Source organism: Suncus etruscus, chromosome 2 (assembly GCF_024139225.1).
Source record: "Suncus etruscus isolate mSunEtr1 chromosome 2, mSunEtr1.pri.cur, whole genome shotgun sequence".
Classification (NCBI taxonomy): Eukaryota; Metazoa; Chordata; class Mammalia; order Eulipotyphla; family Soricidae; genus Suncus; species Suncus etruscus.
The window spans coordinates 89,517,464-89,544,582 of NC_064849.1; the positions used below are offsets into that span (position 1 = coordinate 89,517,464).

The 27,119-nt window shown below is 45.3% G+C and overlaps 1 protein-coding gene across 2 annotated transcripts in view; it reads right to left on the reverse strand.

The window, feature by feature from the left end:
* MARCHF6 (membrane associated ring-CH-type finger 6) overlaps positions 1 to 27,119 on the reverse strand; it is a 74,452-nt gene that overhangs the window by 39,309 nt on the left and 8,024 nt on the right. For both annotated transcript variants that reach the window (XM_049767908.1, XM_049767909.1), the window contains exons 2-7: positions 16,157 to 16,253; positions 14,460 to 14,533; positions 10,669 to 10,812; positions 8,974 to 9,046; positions 6,868 to 7,036; positions 3,144 to 3,333 (exon numbers count right to left, since the gene is read on the reverse strand). In XM_049767908.1, the coding sequence (XP_049623865.1) occupies positions 3,144 to 3,333; positions 6,868 to 7,036; positions 8,974 to 9,046; positions 10,669 to 10,812; positions 14,460 to 14,533; positions 16,157 to 16,253 (747 nt within the window). The remainder of the gene's footprint in view (positions 1 to 3,143; positions 3,334 to 6,867; positions 7,037 to 8,973; positions 9,047 to 10,668; positions 10,813 to 14,459; positions 14,534 to 16,156; positions 16,254 to 27,119) is intronic.

Sequence of the window (27,119 nt, forward strand, 5' to 3'; positions counted from 1 at the left end):
GGAACCTGAACTATAAATAAGTACTCTTTCAATCTGATATTTATTTTTAAGCCACTGTTGAGAAGCTAAAACAAATTTGAATTTTTTCCATAAGTATTTACTTGTTAAGCGATAAATATGGATACATATAAATAACTACAACAACAGGAAAAAATATAGATGGTATTTCTAGAGTGGTATGGTAGAAAGTAATAGAGTATTAAATGAAAAAAAATTTCAGAGAAGCTCTTTTTGTTTTGTTTTGGTTTTTGGTTTGTTTTTTGTTTGTTTGTTTGTTTGTTTGTTTTTGTTTTTTGGCTCACACCTGGCAGTGGTTACTCCTGGCTCTAAGCTCAGAAATCACTCCTGGCAGGCTTGGGGGACCATATGGGATGCCGGGATTCAAACCATCGTCCCTTTGCATGCAAGGCAAATGCCCTACCTCTGTGCTATCTCTCCAGTCAAGAGAAACTCTCTTAACTTTAGAATGAAAATGGCAGGGCCTGGAGAGATTACACAGCAGCGGTCCAAGCCGATCCAGGACTAAAGGTGATTGGTTCGAATCCCAGTGTCCCACATGGTACCTCGTGCCTGCCAGGAGCTATTTCTGAGCAGACAGCCAGGAGTAACCCCTGAGCACCGCTGGGTGTGACCCAAAAACCAAAAAAAAAAAAAAAAAAAGAATGAAAATGGCAGAGTTGAGAAAAGGAAGTCAGAAACAGGAATACACTGGGTGGGAAAGAAAATACTAGAAGAAAGGACAGCTGGGAAGGTTAGGCAAGAGTTTTCCTTTGTTCTCTGTTGAAAAGAAAGCCCACTGAGCCTTCCAAGGCTCAAGAGCGTGACACATGCTCAAAGAAGCAAGGATGGAGTGGGGCCAGGATGGAAATGAGACCTCGGGAGAAGGATGGGGAAAGAGGGAGTTGGGGGGCAGCCACATTCCCATAGCCTTGGTCTCCCTGAAGATGCCCCTACGCCCCAGGTCACAACTTGCTTCCTCTCATCCTGCAGGTCTAGGCTCCAACATCACTTACTCCAAGCCACCCACAGGGAATCTGACTGAAAGCTGGTTTCTCCCCAGGGCATGCTCAGAGCAACCTACACAACATTGACCACAAAATGCCAGGATGCATTTGTTTACTTGAGTGCTCTGACCTCTGAACTAGCCCTAGATGCTGGGACCTGGTGTTTTGAGGGTCTGAAACACAGAAGATGTCTGAAACACCTAGATGTCAACAGCATAAACTGCTGACTCAGAAACGGTGCAATCTGGGGCAAGAGGAAAGAGACAGTGGCAATGACCCACTTGACAGATGACTGTGGTCCAGTCTTAGAGCTTCTTTTTCCATTCTGGCATGGAAACACTACACAATTGAGAAACAACTTCTCTCAGTGGCATCCAGCTTTTAAAGAATTCGTACAGGGTACAATTCAAGACTGTCTCTTTGAAATTTTATGTTGCTCTGATAACTATTAGAATCTAAGATTTAGAATTGACTGTAACCTAATTGTTGATATTAGAATATGGTGAGCCTTTACTTAGTAATATTAGAAATAACACTGGTGGGGCCGGAGAGATAGCATAGAGGTAAGGCGTTTGCCTTGCATGCAGAAGAACGGTGGTTCGAATCCCGATTTCCCATATTGTCCCCCAAGCCTGCCAGCGAGCGATTTCTGAGCATAGACCAAAAAGTAACCCCTGAGCGCTGCTGGGTGTGACCCAAAAACCCAAAAATAAAGGGAAAAAAAAAAGGAAATAACACTGCATTAGATTTTGTACTCTGCTTGAGTTAGTTAACTACTGTAAACCTGACTTTGTTGAGAGCCTAAGTGCAGCCATGACAGGCTGTAGTGCCAGTTCCTGGCACTAGCTCCTAGGGATAAATGCCAGGAAATACAGCCATATATAGCTAAACAGCAGCTGAGAGATGGCCAGATGACACAACACCCTGGGTCTGGGTGCTGTAGCCTTCCCAGATCTGTCTGATGTTACATTTGAACTACAACCATTCCTATCCAAACTTGTACTAAGGACCAATAATTTTAAAGATCAACTACCCAGAGATGAGACTCCCCTGGACTGAGCCTTGGTACCATTTAAATTTGCCATTTGAGCCATTCTTGGAGTCCTCATTTCTTAGATGTTGGACTCCAGCATGCTGGAATAAACTCCCTTGCATTTACATTACTGCCTGTCTCCCTGGTGGTCTTTTGGGTGGCAGATCCTGAGTTTTATACTCTCTAATAACAACATGAAAAAGGAATATGGTCAATCTTGTCAAATTCCTTATTAATAAAACTAGAGTCTATACCAACTGATAAATAATTCCTGCCTCACTCAAGCCCGCTGTAGGGGGCAGAGAGAGAATACAGGGGGTAAGGCACCAATTCAAATCCTAGCACTGCATTTTGGCTTTGCTTTAGCCAGGAGGAATTCCACCAAAAACACACAAGAAGCCCCATCCATGTCCTGTAGGGTTTCTTCAACACGAAGTGGAGTATGGACTGGGGTGGAGCTCACTGGTAAAACATGCATCACCTTGATACCAAACATCAACCAATACACCAAACATAGCCTGCTACTCCACAGGAAAAAAATATTAACATGGCAGCATAATAGAAAAAAATAGTGTGCCAAAGTCAAGCTGACAAGTTAAAATGATGATGTAAGGCCCAATAAACATCTTCCCTTGGGGTCCAGAGTAGGAGTACAGTGGGGAGGACAATGGCCAACCCAAATTCGAACCCTAGCATCCCATGGGTACATGAGCCTGCCAGGAGTAATCCTGAGGCAAGAGCAAGGAGTAAAGCCTGAGTGCCGCTGTGTAACCCAAAATTCAAAAACAAGCAAAAAACCCATGTTTTTCCCATTGGAAATGGACTTAAAGTAACTAATCTCTCTGCCCTTTCTGTTGCTGCTGCTGCTGCATTTGGGGGCCACTCTCGGCAGCATTCAAGAGCTTCTGCCTGGCTCTCTGCTCTTAAACCAAGACAGGACCAGCACAGCCCCAGTCAGGTAAGTGCCTCACATCCACCATCTCTCCAGACCAGATTTAGTTCAAGTAGGGCCCCTCCCATGCTGCTCATGCACTCTCCCACCTAAGACCTCTGAGGGGGAAAGGGGTATCCTGAAAGAAGGGCGGGAGATGAAAGCCACTGGTTACCCTGGGCCCCATTGTTGGCGTCGGCCACATCATCCCCACCAGCGTCATCCTCTTCCTCGTTCTCCTCCTCTTCTTCGTCTGCCTGGTCATCCTGAGCATCAGGGTTCTCCCCAACCACTGCGTTCTCAGCGGCAGGGTTGCCAGGCTGGTCAGGAGCCACGTTCTCGGCACCATTTCCTCCTGCTGGAGCCTATAGTGACAAAAAAAAAAAAAAGACACTAGGTTCATCTCAGCTTCAGCTCCATTTCCAAACATACTCCCCCCTTCTTACAATAAAGTAGAAAATGGCCGGGGTGGTAGTACAGAGATAGGAAGTTTGCTTTGCACGCTGCCAACCAGGGATGAACCTGGGTTAGATTCCTGGCATTCTGTAGGTCCCCGAGCCTGCCAGACACAGCTTTGTTACTATTCCAAAATATACCCCTTCCAAGCCAAAGAGATAGCACAGCGGTAGGGCATTGCCTTGCACGCGGCCAACACAGGATGGACAGTGGTTCGAATCCCAGCATCCCATATGGTCCTCCGAGCCTGCCAGGAGCAACTTCTGAGCACAGAGCCAGGAGTAAACCCTAAGTGTCACTGGGTGTGACACCCCCCCAAAATATATTCCTTCCAAGAATCTTTTTTAAATGTGTCGGTGTTAGATCAATTTGTTATCAAATAACAGCAGCTCACTAGGCCAGAGAGATAGATAGCACATGAGCAGGGCACTTGCCTTGCCTTATATGTGGCCAACCTGGATTCGATCTTTGGTACCCCATATGGTCCCAAGTCCCACCAGGAGTGATCCCTGAGCGCAGAGCCAGAACTAAGCCCTGAGCACAGCTGGGTGTGGCCCAAAATCAAAACCAACAACAAGGAGCCAGAGAGATAGTACAGCAGTGTTTGCCTTGCAAGCAGCTGATCCAGGACCTAAGGTGGTTGGTTCGAATCCCGGCATCCCAATTGGTCCCCCGTGCATGCCAGGAGCTATTTCTGAGCAGATAGCCAGGAGTAACCTCTGAGCACCGCTGGGTGTGGCCCAAAAAAACAAAACAAAAAAACAAAACAAAAAAACAAAAAAAACCCACCAAGAACATAAATTCACATCAATGTATATATTCACTGTTAAAAGTCTAAGGACTAAAATCTCAGAAAGTGTTCAAGAAAATGAGCAAACTTAAACAAGACAGTCTCTCTTGAACAAATCATTCAAACATAAACCTTCATTACAAAAAAATAGAAAAAAAGAAAATAGAATTTGTTTATATGGGTAGGCAAACACATGGCTTCATTCAGTTAACTAGGACCGTGAGGGAACAGTCTCTAACACTCGGCATAAAACATCTACCCTTGTATCCACCTCTAGCTCATTCTGAGCTTTGCTTCCTACAACTGCAGAGACCTCACTATCATCATGAAAGCACTTAACTTCCATGAATAAGTGAATAGTTTAAGAGGAAAAAACTGAGTAAATGTGCTGAAGCACAGGCATAATGATGAAAGTACTAACACTATGTAAGAGTGGGGTCTTTAGAGGTCTCTTATTTTATATGTAATATTCAAAGGTAAAATGACACTCAATTCCATAGAGATGAGTGTAGAATTGAGCTGGAGCAATAAAACAGCAGGGAGGGCATTTATCTTGCATGCAATTGACTACCAGGAGTGATTTCTTTTTTTTTTGTGGTTTTTGGGTCACACCCGGCAGTGCTCAGGGTTTTTTCCTGGCTCCGTGCTCAGAAATCGCTCCTGGCAGGCATGGGGGACCATGTGGGACTCCGGGATTCGAACCAATGACCTTCTGCATGAAAGGTAAACGCTTACCTCCATGCTATCTCTCCGGCCCCGATTTCTTCTTTTGTTTGTTATTTTTTTTTTTTTTTTTTTTTTTTGGGTCTCACCCGGCAGTGCTCAGGGGTTACTCCTGGCTCCATGCTCAGAAGTCGCTCCTGGCAAGCACGGGGCTACCATATGGGACGCCGGGATTCGAACCGATGACCTTCTGCATGAGAGGCAAACGCCTTACCTCCATGCTATCTCTCCGGCCCCATTGTTTGTTATTTTTGGGGGTCACACCCGGCGGCGCTCAGAAGTTACTCATAGCTCTGGGCTCAGAAGTCACTCCTGGCAGGCTCAGGGGACCATATAGGATACTGAGATTCAAACCAGTATCCGTCCTATATCAAGAGCGTGCAAGGCAAATGCCCTACTGCTGTGCTATCTCTCCAGCCCCACCAGGAGTGATTTCTGAGCTCAGAGTCAGGAGTAACCAGTGAGCACTGGCAGGTGTGACACACACAAAAAAAAGTGAAAATTCGATTCAATTAACAACACATCAACAAAAAACAGAGACCAAGAATGAAAAATTATGTTAATAGTGTTTTGAGTATGTGAACCCATTTTTATAATAAAATTCTATAAAGTGCAAATTATTTTATATAAAAATGGCTGATTTAAAAAAAATTTTTGTTTTTGGTTTTTGGGTCACTCCCGGCAAAACTCAGGGGTTACTCCTGGCTTATGCTCAGAAATCGCTCCTGGCAGGCACGGAGGACCATATGGGATGCCGAATTCGAACCACCAACCTTCTGCATGAAAGGCAAATGCCCTATCCTCCATGCTATCTCTCTGGCCCCTGATTTTTAAAATTTTTAATTTTACTGTAAGTAACACAGTTGCAATACCAGCAGTGTTCTTAGTTCTGATGTATAAAGTTAACAGATCACCTCTAAAGGTTAAATGCTTATGATACTGTTGACATTTATGGTCTTGGTGTACAAAGTTACCTCAACTCACAACCACTCAAGTTCCCAAGATCTTTCATCAGTTCCCCTCTGCCACCTCCGGTCCACCTCATCACTGTCCCATAACTGAGTGCTTTTGGTTCTGTGTTTGTTTTGTTTTGTTTGGGGCCACACCTGGTGGTGCTCAGGGCTTATTCCAGTCTGCACACTCAGGGATCACACATGATTAAAGTGCAAGTACCTCTCAAGGTCCTCTCTCCCCAGCCCCACGACCCCTGGAACTCCAGAAGGTCTCCCGTACAGGTGTTCTCAGGCCTGTGACTGAGTGCCAGGGTTGGCTATCAATCGAAGCCTAGATTCTCATTCTGTTTCTTTATATGCTACAGATGAGTGAGAAGATCATCCAGGATCTGTCCTTTCTCCCTCTGGTTTATTTAGGAAAGAGGTAATTTTTTTTTAAGATCTTCAGCCTCACCATTTCTCAACAAGCTAATAATCATTTACTATATCCTCTTTTTCAGCATATCCTCCATCATCTAAGCCTGTATCTCATCAAGAAAATAAAACTGCACGAGTGTTATCAACAGTGTTCCAATTTTTCTATTTTTGGTAATGTTGCTACTAGGAGCAGCAAAGGCAGGATAGTTTATATATGAAGAGCTGATGAATAAAAAGGGCACATGAGTCCCCACGTGTTCAAACAACCTGTCAGAATATGCAGAGGTTTGCACTGTACAATGACCAGAAGGCAGGCAAAGGGAATGAAAAAGTCATTTAGTACACCAGAAACTTTGCTATCTCAATCTCATTGGAAAGGAGGAAACTGACTCCACTTCAGAGTATCATTCTGGTTTTTTTTTTTTACATCATCCTGAATATTCTCCCCAAAATTTGACACTGTCCTGCTTTAACCATGAGAGTCAAGGGTGAAAGGATTAACACTAATTCTCCTATTTTACCTGAGCACAATCAGTCTGGCAGTGAAGAGAATAAATTACCTCATTCTGATGATGCCCCGCAGCATGGAAGGGTGGAGCTGCGTGCTCCAGCCAGATGGGCGCTCCTCCATGCACGATCTGCTCCCGCAGCCAGACGAGACTGATGAACGCACAGAGCGTGCATGTCACCACAAAACAGCCCTGCAAACAGTCCGCCAACAAATTGTCCCTATTTCAAATAAAACACACACGCAATTACTCCCAAGAATATTTAAGAATTGAGAAGACGAAAGCCATGTTGCTTTAGAGAACATCTCAAAAGTAGGTCATCATCTTTAGAGCAGGGGTCTCACACTCAATTTACTTGGGGGCCGCAAGAGGCAAAGTCGGAGTGAGGCAGGGCCGCATAAGAGATTTCGTTTACTGAATATTCGCAATAAAAAATCGCATTAGTAAGAAAAAATATCGCAAAAAATTGCATTAAACATTTGCATACCCCCAACGAAACTGCTCGGGGTATGCGAATGTTTAATGCAATTTTTTTCTTACTAATGCGATTATTGTGATTATTCGGTAAGCGAATAATCGCGAATACTGCGATATTTGAAGGCCAGCTGCGGGCCATAAAATGTTGTGTGGAGGGCCCGGAGAGATAGCACAGCGGTGTTTGCCTTGCAAGCAGCCGATCCAGGACCAAAGGTGGTTGGTTCGAATCCCGGTGTCCCATATGGTCCCCCGTGCCTGCCAGGAGTTATTTCTGAGCAGACAGCCAGGAGTAACCCCTGAGCACCACCGGGTGTGGCCCAAAAACCAAAAAAAAAAAAATGTTGTGTGGAGGGCCACAAACGGCCTGTGGGCCTCGAGTTTAAGACCCCTGCTTTAGAACTTTGAAAAGAATAACCTGAGTAAGTGAGAACCTATCTTCTGAGCTAACCAGATGCATTTATCTGTTTCTTTGTACATGTATCTGATAGCAAGCAGAGTATACAGTAGATATAAGTATACAGTTGGAGCTTATGAAATGGGAGGGCAGCAAGTAAATCATCATTAGCAGCCAAACACTAGGACCCTGTCAAATGCCAGGACTAAAGGAATGTACTTTACCAAGGATGGAGAAGTCCCAGCTCTTAACAATAATGAAAAATAAAATGCTAGGGCTGGAGAGATAGCACAGTGGTAAGGCATTTGCCTTGCATGCAGCCGATTCAGGATAAACGGTGGTTCAAATCCCAGCATCCTATTTGGTTCCCCATGCCTGCCAGGAGCGATTTCTAAGCGCAGAGCAGGAGTAACCCCTGAACCCTGCAAGGTGTGACCCAAAAAAACAAAAACAAAAAAAAAAAAGAGAAAGAGAAAAAAAATCAAACGCTAAACAATCACGCACACAAAAAAAAGCATCTAAAAAATAAAACTGGGGGCCAGAGAGATAGCTTGGTAGGCCGGCTAGTATACAGGCTTGGCATGCACAAATCCAGGTCCAATCCCAACACTGCGGGGGCAGGGGGGCCCCTAGTGTTGGCAGAAGCTACTTCAGCAATGCACTGGGAGTAACCCTTGAAAAGTGTTCAATGTGATCCAGTGTTTAAAAAAAATTTTTTAAATAAATACAATGTTTTTTATAAAAATGCTTAACTATAGGGGTTGGAAAGATAGTCCAGCCAGCAGGGCACTTGCTTTGCACAGCTGACAGGTTCAATTTCCAATCCCCCATATGGTCCCCAAGTCCCACCAGGAGGAATCCCTTACTGCAGAGCCAAAAGTAAGCCCTGATCACTGCCAGATATGGCCCCAAACAAAATAGAGCACGTATAAATACTCAGCTCTCAAACTACCATGTACTATGGCCTTTTAGTAAGCCATATCACCACTATCAAAGGCCTTTATGGCAGATGGGTGCAAAAACACTATTTATCAGAGCAGGAGAAATAGCAAGTGTCCCAGGTTCAATCCCCAGCATCCCATATAGTTCCCCAAGCCTGCCAGGAATGTGATTCCTGAGTGCAGAGCCAAGAGTCATCCCTGAGCACCACCAGGTATGGCCCATGAAAGCACTGCTTATTTATACAGTTACTACTACTACCAGGATTTAATTCTACAAGTTAACCTGAGGCTAGGAGAGCATTGTCCCCTGGCGTGGCTGCCCAATGGGTCGGGTTCAGTACTCACGTGGACAGCATGTCCAGTGGCAGTGTCAAGAGTGAGCTCACGGAGCCAGTAAACAAGCACTTGTAGATACGGCCTATCAAAAGAAGGCATGACAGTCACAAGTCTCCTCATGAAAAGGGGGGATGCCCCTGAAACAGACATGCAGTCTTCTGAAGGTCTGAGTCTCAGAACACTACAGTCATATATACATACACACACAATATGATTAAGACACTAAAAACCCCGGGGCCCTGCTGTCAGGGATGTAGAGGACCAATTTGTTGACTGTAGGTATTGATAGAACATCTGCACTGCATCTCTTCCAGCTGCATCCTGGGAGCGATCCTTGTCACATCTTCAAGTATATGATGCTTCTTGTAATTATTCCTCTTCATGAAATACTATGCTTATTTGCTTATTTTTCTTGGGGTCTATTTAGGTTTAGGGGCAGTAGCTGGCAGTGTTCTGGAGGCCATGAGATAGCAGGAATGGGACCAGCACACAAAGTACACACTTCAGACCCTTGAATTCTCTCACTGGGCTGATTTTATCTCATTTTAAAGAGACAGGAGAGGACTTTAATCTGACTTGTTCAACAATGTTGTTTAAGGGCCAGAGAGAGAGTGCAGCAGGCAAGGTGCTTGCCTTGCACGTGGCCAACCCAGGCTGAATCCCCAGCACCACATATAGTCCACCTAAGCCCCACCAACAATAATCCCTAGCAGAGTCTAGAGGAAGCTCCAAGCACCTCCAGGTATGCCCACAAAACAGGACCAAAAACTCTTAATTTGGGTCAGGGAGAAAACTCAAAGACTGCAACACATGTTTTGCATGCAGCAGTCAGTCCCAGGTTCAAGTCCAGCACCACATGGTCCTTGATGCTAGCATGACTCAGAGCACTGTGCCAGAAGCAGCCCCTGAGCACTGCCAGGTTTGGTCCAAGAACAAAAAAAAAAAAAAAAAGGCACCACCACCCACAAAAAACAATAAAATCTCGCTTGTGTCTAACCCCAGAGAATCACATCTATATGATCTGGCACTTCCAGTACCTGCCATGTCCTTAACAGAGGAAACAATAATCCCTGAAAGTCTTCTAAACATGAAAGCCCGTCCATAACTCCAAGTCACTAGGCAGAGTGTATTTTTAAGCACGGGGACCAAGAGACATCAAGAGAACAAAGTTTCACAATCCTCGAAAGTTCTACTGGGGAATGGAATCCAACTTTGGTTTCACTTTTCCCAATTTCTTCACCAGTTTTCAGCAGTAGCCTCTGTATCCTGTTTTCCCTGTACTTTCACTCATTTTTTAAGATTATTTTAAGATTATTGCCAGAGCAATAAACCAGGAGGTAGGGTACTTGCCTTGCACAAGTCTGATCCTGGCATCGCATCATATACTGTCCCCTGAACCTTAGCAGGAGTTCTAAGCCCCCCTAAATTAAAAAGTTCTTAATTCACATGAATAATGTTATGTACGTAAGACTTTCATCCTGATACCTTATAATCCCAGGTAATCAAATGTCACCCTAAAAAAAGAGTGTGGAGTGGCTCAGTGGCAGAGCACATGCACAAATAAGGCTTATTTCTAAGTTCAAGCCCAGTAAATGAATAATGACATAGTACCACTCAGATGTAATATGTGTGGTATTTCTAAAAGTACTATTTGGTAACAGTAAATGACGTGTGACCATTAAGTGACTAAACAAAAATACTCACATGCTGTAAGAGGAACAACCCCCAACCATGCAAAGGCCACAAGTGTATAGTGGAACCAGTATCGGATGGCGGTGCCAATACTTGTCACCAGTCCAGCAAATATGTCTTGGATAGGGAGCCGTGAAGGCATATCTGGGGAATAAACTGGAAGAGAAAAAAAAAAGTGTAAATAATTTCCTGAGAATCATAAATAGTTTAATTCGTAAATACGACATGGGCATTTACTGCTACCTTTTCGATATTTATACTGAACTGAAGATAGCTTTTCCTTAAAACAAATAAAAAACTTAAATAAAATACTTACAATAATATCATTTACCCAGAAAGTTATTCATGAAAGCAAATCACATAGGAAAGGTAGACAATTCAAAAAAGGGGAATTTTGAACAGAGATTCAAAACTCATTAGATTCAAAAGCTCTCATCTTTCACTCAGAGCCACAAACTTCTTGAAAGGCTCATTTGAGTCAAAAACAATAGTTTAACATCTAAAGTAATTCTGGGCTCCCCAATTATAAAAGATTAGATAAAGCAAACTGGAGAAGAAAGTGAAGCTGCTGTCATGTCATGGAGAGAAAGACCAACCCCTGACCCAGGTGATCCCCTGGCATCTCCAGGCCTGCCATGAGAAATTCTTGAGTACAGAGCCAAAAGTAAGCCCTGACCACAGCACCACTGGGTCTGGCCCACACTACTCTAACATGGCACTCAAACACAAGGCACCTGTGAGCATTTCATAGGGGAGCAAACAGTTTGGCACTTGGTAGCTGGCCCATCTTTGTCCTTTTAGCATAAATTCATACCACATGAAAATCCAGATCTCCCCACCTCTGAAGGATATGTTTGATTCAGTAACATTCTGAAAAGGGGTTTTGTCATGTTCTTAAAAAGAAATTCAGGGGGGCCGGCGAAGTGGCACTAGAGGTAAGGTGTCTGCCTTGCAAGTGCTAGCCAAGGAAGGACTATGGTTCGATCCCCCGGTGTCCCAGATGGTCCACCCAAGCCAGGGGCAATTTCTGAGCACTTAGCCAGGAGTAACCCCTGAGCATCAAATGGGTGTGGCTGAAAAAAACAAACAAACAAAAAAGATTCGGGGCCAGAGAGATGGCATGGAGGTAAAACTTTTGCCTTGCATGCAGAAGGTCGGTGGTTCGAATCCTGGCATCCCATATGGTCCCCTGAGCCTGCCAGGAGCAATTTCTGAGCATAGGTCCAAGAGTAACCCTGAGCGCTGCCCGGTGTGACCCCCCAAAAAAAATTCCTTTTTCGGGGGCCGGAGAAATAGCACAGCAGTAGGACATTTGCCTTGCAAGCGGCCGACCCAGGACCAACGGTGATTCGAGCCCCAGCATCCCATATGGTCCCCCGTGCCTGCCAGAAGCGATTGCTGAGCAGAGAACCAGGAATAACCCCTGAGTACCACCTGGTGTAGCCCAAAAACAAAAACATCCTTTTTAGATGTATGCACACCATTATTCATTGCTGTACTTAATACAACTGAGGTACAGAATCAACCTAAATCCGACCACAGAAATGGATTCTGAAGATATGGTCCATATACACAATGGGATAGTATGCAGCTTCAAGGAACGATAAAATCATGCAATTTGCTGTAACCTGGTTGAAACTGGAAGATCTGCTGGGGAAGTCAACCAGAAGCAAAGACAAACACAAGGTGATCTCACTATTTAACTGGATGAGAAACTGTAAGGTAATAAAGGGAGATGCCTAGTTAACAGTGACTCCAGAACTAGGGGAAGATAAGGAAAAAAACCGAAGTGGGAAAGGAGAAGATGAGACAGGAAAGTAACAAGAGGACAGGAATCTGGGAGCTGATTCTATTGGGGATGTAGAGAGTAGGTGCAACTCTATATCCAAAGCAGACTCAGCAACATTAAAGTCATGAGATGTGCAATCAATCACTCAAATTTACAATAAGCCTGTGAAGGTGGCAGGGGTGAGAAGAGGAAAGTAGGGGGTGGTGACATATGGGAACACTGATGGTGGGAATTGACAATGGTAGTGGATTGTGGCACTGAAATAGCATATGCCTAGAACTCAGCTATCAATAGCTTTATAAACTACAGTTCTTTAAATAAAAATTTATTTTTAGGGGGCCGGGCGGTGGCGCTGGAGGTAAGGTGCCTGCCTTGCCTGCACTAGCCTTGGATGAACCGAGGTTCGATCCCCCGGCGTCCCATATGGTCCCCCAAGCCAGGAGCGACTTCTGAGCGCATAGCCAGGAGTTACCCCTGAGCATTACCGGGTGTGGCCCAAAAACCAAAAAAAAAAAAAATTTATTTTTAAAAATATTGGGGGGAGAGTGCAGAGGGATAGCAGAGTGGCTGGGCATTTGCCCTGCACGCTGCCTACTGGGAATAGATCTGGGTTCTATTCCCAGGATCCTATATGGTCCCCCAAGCCTGCCAGGAGCAATTTCTGAGTGCAGAGCCAGGAGTGACCCGAGGGCCACCAGGTTTGGCCCTCCCAAAAGAATAACAAAAAGGGGGGGGTGGTAAATAGCATAGAGGGAAGAGTGTTGGCCTCACTTAGCTAACCTAGGTTCAATCCCTGGCATCCCATATGACCCTCGATCCTGCCAGGAGTAATTTCTGAGTGCAGACCAGGAGTAACCTCTGGGCGCTGCTGGTGTGGACCAAAAGCACAACAAAAAAAGAAGGGGGGGGGGGCCAAAAAATGTTTAAAAAAATTTTTTTTCCTTGGATCACACCCGGCAGTGCTCAGGGGTTACTCCTGGCTCTACGGTCTACACTCAGAAATCACTTCTGGTAGGCTCGGGGGACCATATGGGATGCCAGGATTCGAACTACTGTCTTGCATGCAAGGTAAATGCTTTACCTCCATGCTATCTCTCCGGCCACTTAAAAAAAAAATTTTTTTTTTTTTTTTGGTTTTTGGGCCACACCCGTTTGATGCTCAGGTTACTCCTGGCTATGTGCTCAGAAATCAACCCTGGCTTGGGAGGACCATATGAGACGCCGGGGTGGGGGTGGGGGGATCGAACCGCGGTCCTTTCTTGGCTAGCGCTTGCAAGGCAGACACCTTACCTCTAGTGCCACCTTCCTGGCCCCTTCTTAAAAATTTTTTAAAGTTCCTTTTTAAATGAGTCTAATGAAAGTCACACAAAGTGGACATAGGAAAATATGCCTTTCTGCAGGAAAGCTAAATCAAGGAATCAGCCTGAAGACATAGTACAGCAGGGAAGGTCTTGCATGTGGTCAATATTCGTTATTTATATATTAGTTTCCCTAATATATGAGTGACCCCTCAGCACCAGACTAGGAGTAGTCCACAAGAACCACCAGTTGTGGTACAAAAAACAAGAAGAAAAAGTATTCCACTAATTTCTTTCTCTCTGAAGTGCTCATGCAGATAAGCTGACATGTAATCTTTTCTTTAAACAAACAAAAAAAAAAGATTTCCAGGTCCAGGAGACAAAGTTTGCAAAGGTTTGAGCTCATGCCATAACTGGTCTGATTCCCATTACTGCACCACCCACTCCCTGAGCAGAGCCAGGAACATTCAGTCCTGAGGCCCCCAGCACCACCTGGGTAGCCTGGGCATCTCTGGCACAACCTCTTCCTTTGGGTGGAGGGAGGGACAACCAGAATTCCTGAGCACTGCTGGAGACCCTCTCCCAGAAAAGCTTTCCAAATGTTTTGACAATACTTGCACTTATTATCCAAACCAAATCAAGTTGAAAACAGCTATTCTAAAGCAATTTATGCAATTGGAATTCAATACGGTATGAAAGACTTCAAATGAACTTACTTGGTGTAAAAGCAAATCTGTGCTTGCATAATTCACAGTATTCTTTTCGACTATGTTTCAGCCATTGAACTAAGCTGCAATTACAAATACATTAATAATAAATACACTGTTTTTAACAAAAAATTAAGACTCTGCTAACATCACATGCTTTTATATATCAAAGATCATTAGCAATTTTAACAATTCCAAATTCTGAATTTCTTGCAGCTGATAACTCCAACTGTTATACAGAACTACAACAAATGAAAATAGAAACAATATGCATCTACCATTAAAAAGGTTAACAAATGGGCCGGAGCGATGACATGGCAGTAGGGCATTTGCTTGCATGCGGCTGACCCAGGATGGACCACAGTTTGATCCTCCGGAATCCCATGTGGTCCCCTAAGCCAGGAGGGATTTCTGAGTGCATAGCCAGGAGTAACCCAAGCATCACACCGGGTGTAATGCAAAAAAAATTAAGATAAAATAAAAAAGTTTTAACACAAATTCCAAGTCCTCCAATCTGAAAGAATCACCAAACACTGGCATAGTTTCTAATATTTGCTTAAGGTTCCTGCACCAGAACTAGTTCCTCAACCTTTCTGTTTCAGGTCCTCCTCAGCAGTATCGGCATCCTTATTCACTTCCAGTTTCTTGGAAATGATCAAGGAGTTAAGCCGCATCAAAGCAGAGGCCAAAGAGTAGTACAGAGGGGTAGGAAGGGCACTCACCATGCATGTAGCATACCCTGTTCTATAACCCAAACCCCATATGGTCCCCCTAGAACTGCCAGGAGATTCCTATGCATCACTGGATATAGCCTCAAAACAACCAAACAAGGTAAGTCAGAGCACAGAATATTACCTAGTATCAACCACTATATAAACCCAGGTTTTATGTCAAGCAAAGCTAAAAATTACCAACACTTTCTTGTTTTGTCTTGGGGCCACACCCAGCAATGTTCAGGGGTTACTCCTGGCTCTACATTCAGGAATTACTGCTGGTGGCACTCGGGAAACCATATGGAATGCCGAGAATGAAACCCAGGCAGGCTACATGCAAAGCATGTACTATCTATCACTCCAGCCCCAAATTCGAACACCTGCAATGAACTTTACAAACTCTCCTGACAAAAATATTCTTATGGGAATGGTTACACAAAAATATACACATGGGAACAGGTACTAAAGATAATTTATCTAAATGACAGATACAAGTTTTCAGTAACTGGTTTTTTTTTTGTTTGTTTGTTTTTGTTTTTGGGCCACACCCATTTGATGCTCAGGGGTTACTCCTGGCTATGCGCTCAGAAATCGCCCCTGGCTTGGGGGGACCATATGGGACGCCGGGGGATCGAACTGCGGTCGGTCTGTCCTACGCTAGCGCTGGCAAGGCAGGCACCTTACCTCTAGCGACACTTCCCGGCCCCAGTTTTCAGTAACTGAAGAAAAAAATATATTGGTACAATCTCCTTGATGATAAATGCTAGAATAAAAGTCCAAATATACAATTTCCTAAGAGAGGAAGCAGAGTGATAATACAGTAGGCCAGGCTCTTTCTTTACATGCAGCCAAACCAGGTTCTCTCCCCAGTGCACCACATATGCCCCCTCCAAATGCCCCCCAGAGATGATCCCTGAGCTCAGATCAGGAGTTAATCAGCAGCAGTGGGTTTGGCCCAAAACAAAGGAATGAACATTCTAAGCAGTTACTCACCATTCTTGATGGATAAACTTAATACTGCCAGTACAGACACAAGGGTGGTAGAGAGGCTTCTCAGGGGTTCCTTCCGACCGACACACTCTACATATATCTGTGAACAAGGAGAAAAACCAAATTGCTGTAAATACATAGAACCCAAAAAACAAAAATATTGCATATTAACTGAAGTTATGTCACTCGGTAAATACTGATGACAACAGAGAGAATTATAGCGAGTGGCAGGAATAGTAATAAGGGGAATCATGAGGATTGGAAAGAAAGCTCCGTGTGCTGAGGGCCTGTGTGGCATTGAGGAGCCTGGACTTAATGCTGGCGTGGGTGTGGCATGGTTGAGCCAGCACGGAACCAGGAGCAGCTCCTCAGCAGTACCAAAACTATCACAAAGCAAAGGTTTCATATACCAGAAAAAATTTTAATGCTGCTATAGGATAAATCAACTGCTCCTCTCTATGAGATCTGCATGAGAGTCAAGTTGAAACTTATTTCCTTTAAAAGTCTCCCATAGTGACTGCTAAATGGGGGGGGGGGGGGGAATGGGAACAGTGGGCGGCACAAAAGACAGCCCCACACCACAGGACAGTGCTGCTGAAGGAGCTGTGATTGCAGAGACAATGGTGTGAACAGAGCCCAGAGGGAACTCAGTGAGCTGGAGCTGAGTCCAGACTGCAGTTAGCCACAGAGTGCCAGGATCGAATCCAGGTGGACCTCAGGGTAAGCACCCTCCCCGTTGTCCAATCAGCCCCATCCTGCTCCCTTAATGCTCCCTATTGTCCCCCAGTGCTCCCACAGCACTGTGCCTGAAATAGATAAAGCGCAGCTCCTGAGTCACTGGCACAGTGAGTGTGCCAAAAAGCAGCACAGAGAGAGAGGGTGACCCTGACAAGTGGGCCCACCATGCAGAGAGGTGACAGCACATAGGAGAGAACAGCCCCCATACTGTCCTGGGGTCGCTGACACACAGCAGGGTCTCAGAAGAGGGTGGCGCCCCATAATACTGACACTGGGGTTAGTGTCCGCCTGGGCAAACTCCATCCCACTCACACCTTCATCCTGCAGGAACGATGACATCATGGGCCAGGGTGGGAACATGAAGACACTATGCTCCCAGCAGGACTCCACCAAGTCCCAAGTCCAACAGAACAGAACCGTGCCCACACCCCCATTCTGTAACTCCCAGCAGCAGTAACAGGCAGCTTCCATGGGCTTTGAGTCCCTCCGGTTCCAGAGACACCCCGTGAGCAAGACAAGGGGAAGGGCAGGGTCCGTCCCCTTCCATCCATGGTAGTGCTATCTGCAAGACACCAGGTCAGTGGGGGACACTGTGAAAACTCTATATTCTTGGGAAGGTGGGGACACTTGATCCTGGGTCAGGGGAAGTTGCATACGAAGACTGCCAAGAAATAAGTGCAGCTAGAGAGCTGACAGTCCAAAGAGAGTGGCGGGAAAAGATGGCTTAAGGACTGTACATTTGAAGAGAAGGCTTTGTTGATGAGGGTCCCGAATTCACTCCTTTGTCAGCCTCTCAGGGAGAAAGACTATCCACAGCTCTGCCCTTGCTTCCTCTTCCTCCACATACCCACCTTTTGAGATGAAAAGACCCACCTAGGCTAGCATTAGACATTTTTTGGTTTTTTGGAGGTATTTTGGGTTTTTTTTTTGGGGGGGGGGAAGGTTGGGTCACATCCGGCAGTGCTCGGGGTTACTCGGGGTTACTCCTGGCTCTATGCTCAGAAATCGCTCCTGGCAGGCTCGGGGGACCACTGTCCTTCTGCATGCAAGGCAAACACCTTACCTCCATGCTATCTCTCTGGCCCCAGCATTAGACATTTACTTTTGCCAGTTAGCACCTGCCCTTCCTTCTGTCCTGACTGATACTGAACAAAAAAGATTGTCCATGAAGGCCCCTCACCTCAGGTTCTTCTCTATTAAGCCTGTCTGTTTTCTTTTTTTTTCTTTTTTGGGCCACACCCGTTTGATGCTCAGGGTTTACTCCTGGCTATGCGCTCAGAAATCGCCCCTGGCTGGGGGGGGGGGGGAACCATACGGCATGCTGGGGGATCAAACCGCGGTCTGTCCTACGCTAGCGCTTGCAAGGCAGACACCTTACCTGTAGCACCACCTTCCCGGCCCCTGTCTAGTTTTCTTAATCCTCACGGCACCTTCAAACCTGTTTACCACTCCAGCAAGGGGACCCAAACAGAAACCCACAGGAAATAGGGGTGCAGGGAGGCTCCCCAGGGGGGAACCAAAAGCCACAAGTACTTAACCGTGCCACATTCAACCCCAGGACAAAAGCTGGAATGATCCGGCGGTAAGCAGTCTTGGCCCTAAAGAAATAAAATGTTCAAGTGAATTCCTTCCAGTATGAGACTGAAAAGCAGAACCCTCAGGTTCTTCCAGCTGCAGAGAAGGTCTGCCTGAGCACTTGCTGCCCTGCTGGGCATAGTTGGTGCCACTGAGGGACAAGACCCAAGTTCTGGCCCATCAGGGTCCCGGGGCATAGTTGGTGCCACTGAGGGACAAGACCCAAGTTCTGGCCCATCAGGGTCCCGGGGCAGGCACAGGGGCCCTAGGAGTGGGCGACCAGGAGATGTGAGACCAGCAGAGACTCAGGAGCCCACGAGCAACAATAATCCCCAACCCCCACATCCACAGGTGGGGGAGACCCAGCTGCCTGGACCCCACCTGCAAATACCAAGCCCACACAAGCACTCAGATGTCAAGTTTACAACAGAACCGACCAGGTAGAGGACAGGCCTACTGGGAGCAGGCTGGTGCCAGACACAGGTCCACTGGGCCAGTCTCCAGTGCCAACCTGAGGGTGATTCCGGAGTTGGAACAGAGCACAGTAGTGACTATGACAAAGGGGTGCTAGGCACCTGTGGATGCAAACACAGCCAGGGCACAGCGGGGGAGGGGGACATGCATGGCAACAGCCCATCACCCATCTGCCACTGTGATGGGCGATAAAGACCACACAGGGGTAATTCACTGTCGTTATGTACCTTAAATATAACTGTGAAAGACTTGGAATTCAAAAATAAATAAATTTTAAAAATAGACCACATGGAGAGATCAAACACACAGCTCGAGGTAGCATGATGGAGCTGTGGCTGCCCCCACCCCAGGGCACCTCTTCTCTCCACAGGCCCAGGTTGGTGTGGAAGCTCGCAGAGCCCACATAAAGGCAACAGCAAAACACCCACAAATTCAGCAGGCCACTGCCCTTCAGAGTAGCTCATTCCTGCCAGTGAGCAGAGAGCCACCAGATTCAATCCCAACACCCTGCAGGGGCTCCAGAGCACTGCCAGGGGTGATTCCCAAGCACAGAATCAGGAGTCAATACTAACCACCACCAGATGTGTGGCCCAAAACTCAAAGAGAAAGTAAGAAAATCTAATTCCTCGAGTGGCAGAACAACAGAGATATAATCAATCACCCAGACCTCAGTCAGCCAAGGGCTCTCCCAAACAGTCTAGAGACCTAAACTTGCCCATCTCTGCAGGGGCAGATCTACCCTGGACACTCAAGACAGGCAGCTGCCTTTTTGCTGTCTTGCCAGTGTCAGGTTTTCCACAATGAGACTGCAGATTTAAAAAAAAAAAAAAAAAGTGCTGCCTCGGATCAAACATTGCAAGTGAAAAAAAAAATCCATGATCATCAGTATTTGAGGTTTGGAATATAAGCTTATTTTCTTGCACAATGTTTTACATCAACATGTAATTGATATGCTAGAAAGCGTTTTTATTTTATTTTATTTTTTGGTTTTTGGGCCATATCCAGTGGTGCTCAGGGGTTACTCATGGCAGGCTTGGGGGACAATAGGAATGCCGGGGATCAAACCCAGGTTCTTGCTGGGTCGTCCACATGCAAGGCAAATGCCCTACTGCTGTGCTATCACTCCAGCTCCTAATTTTGTTTTAATATGGCAAAAAAAAAAAACCAACTTCCTGAACATGGCCAGGTGTAACCCAAAGACAAATAGAAAGAGGATGTAAGACACCCCTCTGCTCTCTGACTAAATGGGGAAGTTTTAAAAGGTCTTTGGTGGATGGAAGGTGACGCTGGAGATGGGACTGGTGCTAGGACACAGGATGCCTGAAACTCCACATGAAGCATTTTGTAAATCAGTGTCTTCATGAAAAAGTTAATATCAAAGGACTATCTTGATGATGCAGAGAAAGGGAGAATGCACACACCAGAATGTCTCAAGTTCTCGCCTTCTAAATAAACAAGTGTTACAAACAGGAAATTATGCTGAATGCAATCATTTCTTTAACTATTTTCCTATTATCTATTATTATTAAACTTTAAGTTATAGGTGTTGAGGTCTCAAGGAACATCTATTATTTTTAAACACGTTGTATTTTTTGTTTTTGTTTGTTGTTGTTGTTGTCGTTGTTGTTTGGGTCACACCCAGCGGTGCTCAGGGGTTATTCCTGGCCCTGAGTTCAGAAATTGCTCCTGGCTGGCTCAGGGGACCATATGGGGTACCGGGATTCGAACCACCGCCTGTCCTGGGTCGGCTGAGTGCAAGGCAAACGCCCTACTGCTGTGCTACCTTTCAGGCCCCAAGTTGTATGTATTTTTAAAAGATCTTAAGTAGGATGGTTTTTTACTGTTACAGGACCCTCTTCTATAATGAATAATTCATTTTCTTGTTTGAGATTTTGTTTTTAAACATTTAGCACATGGCTCCAAAGAAACAGTACAGGGTAGGGTGTTTGCTTTGCATGCAGTCAACCCAGATTCAATCCCAGGCATCCTATATGGTTTTCCAAACCTGCCAGGACTGATCCCTGAGCTCAAAGTCAGATGTAACCCCTCACCACTAACAAATCTAGCCCCATTTAATTTCATCTTCTTATGCAGCAAATACAAACATATACAGCACACTTGACTTCCTTTTTTGGGCTGCTTAAACATAAACACACACACACATACAAACATAAACACATGCGTGCGCGCGCGCGCGCACGCACACACACACACACACACACACACACAGGTCCACAGATCGGCAGTTAAAGCACAAAAACCATATTTCCACCCCCTCACACTCATGGCTGAAGATCATCATTCTACATCTCCCAGTTTTAGAACTATGAAAACTTTTATGATACCTTTATATTGTTGTTGTTTGTTTACTTGCTTTTAGTTTAGGGGTCTAAACTGACATGCTCAGGGCTCACTCCTGACTGTGCCTCAGGAGATCATATGTGGAAGAAATGAATCAGGATAACCTGCATGCTAGGCAAGCACCTTCCCTCTTGCACATCTCTGTGACACTCCCTCTCGTTGTTGTTCATTTGCCAGGGTTAGAACCCAAGTTTCATGTAAGCCAGGCCTATGCTCTATCAAGAGCCACTTCCCCCACCCATATTGAATAATCTACCTATATTATTATGAAAGTTGTATCAAAGTGGGACCAAAGGGACAGACAGTACAGTGGGTGTGGCATTTGCCTTGCACATAAGAGGTCTGATCCCTGGCACCGCCTATGGACCCCTAAGCACTGCCAGGAGTGATGCCTGAGTAGAACTGGTAGTAAGCACTAAGCTTATGGCCCAGAAACAAAAAAAAAAAAAAAATTATATCAGTAGAATAAAAGCAGACCCTAAATAAAAAAAAATAAAATAAACCTGTATAGAAATGTTTCAAAGCCTTCAGACAGTACGGTAATATGATTATACACATCTAGGACATCTTCTAACATAGAAGGAAGAACAAAGAAACACCACACAGAAAACCACCCTGCTTAACAGAATGATATGACCATCAGTCATTTAAAAGTTGGGGGATAAAGTCAGTAAATATTTTGCCAGTCATAGTGTGGGTACGTGTGCTTTTAGAGAGATCATCTCTGAAAATACGGGTCAAGTGAAGAGAGTCAACAGAAGCCAGACTGAAAACAACGAATTCCGGGCCCGGAGAGATAGCACAGCGGCTTTTGCCTTGCAAGCAGCCGATCCAGGACCAAAGGTGGTTGGTTCGAATCCCGGTGTCCCATATGGTCCCCCGTGCCTGCCAGGAGCTATTTCTGAGCAGGCAGCCAGGAGTAACCCCTGAGCACCGCCGGGTGTGGCCCAAAAAACCAAAAAAAAAAAAAAAAAAAAAAAAAAAAAAAAAAAAAAAAAAACAACGAATTCCAACCATAGCTTATTTATGTTGAAATCATACTCTGGCTACATGGCAATTAACTGTATTAGTCTAGTGTGTGCATGTTTGAAATGTGACAAAACTACACTTAAAATATATGCAGTCTTTTGTAGTACAAAGTTTTTACCATCTGTAGCTAAGTAAGACTTTTACAAGAACCTATTGTATGAAAGGGAGATATCACAGCTGGGGAGATAATACTGGAATAATACGGAAACTGCCTTGTATGTAGGTTCAATCCTCAGCAACACCAAAGGTTCCCCAGCACTACCAGGAGTGACACCTCAACAGAGCCTGGAAAGGACATAGAGCACCACTATATCTGCTCCCTAAACCCCCAAAAAACGAATAAATACAGAGGCCTCGGAGACTTTTATTTTTCAAGAAAGGGGAGGTAAAGGACAGAGAGACAGTACAGAAAGAAGGGGAAGCATTTATCTGCCTTGCAGTGCTGACCTGTAGCTCGATCGCCAATACCCAACTAGTTCCCTGAACACAGGCAAGAAGCATAGAAGGATTAGGAGCCCAAACCCGACCCCACACACAGAGGGGAGTGGCTAGAGAGAGTACAGTGAAGAGGATGTTTGCTTGGCATGGGGCCAACCTAGGTTCAATCCCCAGCCCTGCCAGGAGTGATCCCTGAGCACAGCCAAGTGGGGCCCAAAAACAACAACAAAAAAAATAAAAATCATTGTTATGAATCAACTAGAATGGTAATAAGACTTCACTTTCAAAAAGTGGTTTTCAAATTATTTCATATCTGCAAACAGTAAAAATAGAACATTCTCATGGGCTGGGCTGCTAGAGCAGAAATTAAAAATGGTTGTTCGCAATTAAAAAAGACATCCTGTCACTGTCTACAATATCATCACTATAGGAACCAGTCAGCCATGTACACAAAGCAGTAGGAACTAGTCTGAAGCCTGCAGTGTTTCCTGGGAACAGAAGTTGAAGCAATGGGTTTCTGAGACTGGGAGATGGCTCGTGCCCAGGCTTTACATGCTGAAGGACCCTAGATGGTCCCACAAGTACCGCCAAGAGCAATCCTTGAGCACTGAGCAGTGTCCCTGAGTAATGCTGGGGGTGCTGCTCCCCACAAAATCAAGAGGACCAGAGATGTGGATCTGTGGTAGAGCGCCTGCCTTGCTTGGTTTGATCCCAGGCATTGGAGAAATAAAAGATTTTCTACAATAATATTTATATGCACATATAAAACAGTGAAAATTTAAAGGGTCATGACATCAAGTGCTCCCTCTAAAATGTCTAATAAGGCTGCATGTTTACAATGTACTCCCATTGGTATTTATTTCACCAACTACGAAATAATCAGTGCTAACAGGGATGGTGGCAATCAGCAGCACTAGCCATCAAATATTTCTGATTCTCCATTTTCCAACTATCAGGTAGGACTATGCTGTTTCTTTTTGGATTGTTTTCATTTATTTTGGGGCCACACGCAGCAGCACTCCACACGCAGCAGCACTCCACACGCAGCAGCACTCCTGGCTCTGAACTCAGAAATCAATCATGGCGGTGACCCTCTGGGCTTCAGGGGATGGTGCCTGGGCGGACTACATGCAAGGCAAGCACCTTCCCCACTCCAATGGCTCCAGCCCCAGGACTAGGCTGTTTCCTGTTTGTAAGGAGACTCTAGCCTGGCTTGCTTTGGTGAGTGGAGCGTGAGAGTCAAGTGTCTTGCTTCCGGAAGTGCTGTCTGTGGGAACCAGAGAGCACACATGGTCACACTTTCTGACCTCAGAGACTGGGCACAGCTGCAGCGGAGAGGGCCTGGCCTTGCATGTGACAGACCCAGGTTCGATCCCCAGTATCCCACACTTCTCCTGGATGACATCCAGGAATAATTCCTATACTCAGTGAATACCCTGAGTATAGCACCAAAAATGAAATAATTTCATTTTAGCTACCTAAAGCACAGAAAGTCAGAGAAAAAAATCTGTTTTGAGGCACATAAAATAAAGCTAATTTTGGAGCCGGAGCAATAGCACAGCAGGTCGGGCATTTGCCTTGCATGTGACTGACCCTGGTCCAACCCCCAACATCCCATAGGGTACCCAAACCCATTGAGGAGTGTTTTCTGAGTGCAGAGCCAAGAGTAACCTAAGCACCTTTGGCTGTGGCCAAAAAAAAATGGGGCCAGAGTAATAGCACAGCTGTAGGGCATTTGCCTTGCATGCTGCCTACCAGAGATGAACCTGGGTTCAATCCCCAGCATCCCATATGGTCCCCGAACCTGCCAGGAGCAATTTCTTTTTTTTTTTTAATTATCTTTATTTAAACACCGTGATTACAAATATAATTGTAGTTGTATGATTACAGTCATGTAAAGAACACCCCCCTTCACCAGTGCAGGATTCCCACCACCAATTTCCTAGATCTACCTACTCCCCACCCCACCCACACCTGTACTCGAGACAGGCTTTCTTTTTCCCTCATTCATTCACATTGTTATGATAGTTTTCAGTGTAGTCATCTCTCCAACTACACTTATCACTCTATGTGGTGAGCTTCGTGTCATTAGCTGTACCTACATGGGAAGATGGGGGGAAGTAAGGGTTGGGACTGAGGCAGTAAAATATTAGAAATGAGCTTTGTAAGGCAGTATCAAGGTCACAATACAAGATGGATATTATGGATATATAGAAAAATGCATACAATACTATCAATATGAAAACAAGGAGAAAAAATTTCCACTGACTGTCCCAACATAAACCAGCGCTAGAACGGCCCGCCCTCCTCCCAGAATGCATTCCCATTAGTGTAGGGAGACGTAGGGGGAAAGCCTGTTGACCCCTATAGAGTCCACCTAGACTGGCGCCCAGGGAAGGCCTGAAGTCCAGTGGAGAAAAACCCTGTACCTGGCAAGAACTGGTCTCCAGAATTAAGGAGGAAACCAGAAGCCAGATGTCTGCCCACCCTCCTCCCCATGCACCTCCCACATGGAGTACAGAGGGAGGGGGGAAGCCTGAGGACCACTACCAGTCCACCTGAACCCACTTCTGGCCAACTGAGCTGGCACCCAGGGAAGGCCTGGAGTCAGGGGGAAAAGATAAGGATGGCTGGGGGCCTGCCAAGCCTCCCAGCACTCCCCAGGCTAGGGAGAAAGGCTCTGGTATGGGGCCTCCCCAAACCCTATAGCCAGGAGCAATTTCTGATGAGATGAACCTGGGTTCAATCCCCAGCATCCCATAGGTTCCCGAGCCTGCCAGGAGCAATTTCTGAGTGCAGAGCCAGGAGTAACCCCTGAGCACAGTCGGTGTGGCCCAAAAACAAAACAAAAATTAAATTAAAATGCTAATTTTAAAAATATATAATGCTAATTTTATCACTGCCAAACTTATCAAATCCTAATACCCTGTCAGTAAGTGCATTTAATTGTATGCTGGGCATTCCTCGATAAAGCTAACTTTTTAAACCAACCTTGTTGCGGTTCTCTACCACGTATTTATCACTGAGTCATGCATATCTTCCAAATACGAGCATAGTTCATGTGACACGGACACTCACATGTATCATACCTTCACAGCATGAGAAATATCTAGGAGTGGGTATTATTGTGGGAATACTTCTCTAGAATTCTCATTTCTGCTTATAGTTTGGTGGTTTGCTTTTTGTTTGTTTGTTTGTTTGTTTGTTTTTTATTGCTCTGGCTTTGGAATACTCCCAGCTAAGTTCACCCTGCAGTGCTGGAGTGGGATCAGAAATAGAGACAACCTTGTATTAGGACCCACCCTCCAGGCTATGGATCATAATTTTTTTTTTCTTTTGGTTTTTGCACCACGCCTGGCAATGCTCAGGGGTTACTCCCAGCTCAGGCCTCAAAAATCGCTCCTGGCAGGCTCCCGGGACCATATGGGATGCTGGGAATAGAACTCGGGTCATCTCAGGTCAGCTGTGTAAAAGGCAAACGCCCAACTGCTGTGCTATCTCTCTGATTCCCTGTAAATTCCATTTTTATCACTAATATCAAACAACGTCTGTATTCCCCTAGCTCCTAAGGCTGGCTCCAAACTCTAGTGGCAAACATGGAACAAATATGCTCAGGAATTATCCCTGACAATGCCCTGGATAAAACTAGGGTTGGCCTCAAGCAAGGCAAGCATCTATATTATAACCAGTCCTATATACGCAGATCCATACCCTTTTCCTTTTAAACCCACTGAGATGTCCTCACTGACGGGGTGAAAGCTAAGCCAGGTCAGCAAAGGAGGTGGCATCGCCAGGGGCCAGACAGTACAGTGGGTGAGGTGCCTGCCTTGCACAAAGCTGACCTGGGTTCAATCCTCTGCTCCCAAATGGTCCCAGAGCCCTGCCAGGAGTGAGCCCCAAGCAAGAGCCAGGAGTTAGCTCTGAGAACATCTGGATGTGACCCCCCACCCCAAAAGAAAGAATATGACAAAGTTATCAGAAAAGTCAGGTTCCTATTTATTGAGACTATGTGAGGCATATCTTCATAAACTCACCAAAACATAGGGAAGCAGTAACTACAGAAGCACAGAGATGAGAACCTGGTCATTTTCTGCATAGCTGAAACAAGAGATAATGCTACTATTCTTAGTGTGAGTTTGTCTTCCAAAATTCATTTATTAGAAAAATATTTTTGTTGCCATGTCTGAGTTTAAAATTGCTTTCATTTGAGTCTTTTATTTTTCAGTTTGCCTTTTTTTTTTTTTTTTTTTTACTTGCGGCCATATTCAGGGATGTGGGAGCAGATGGGGATACTTCCATGATTCTAGCATCTGTAGAGACTGCAGTAGGCATGCCCTGAAATACTAGGAAC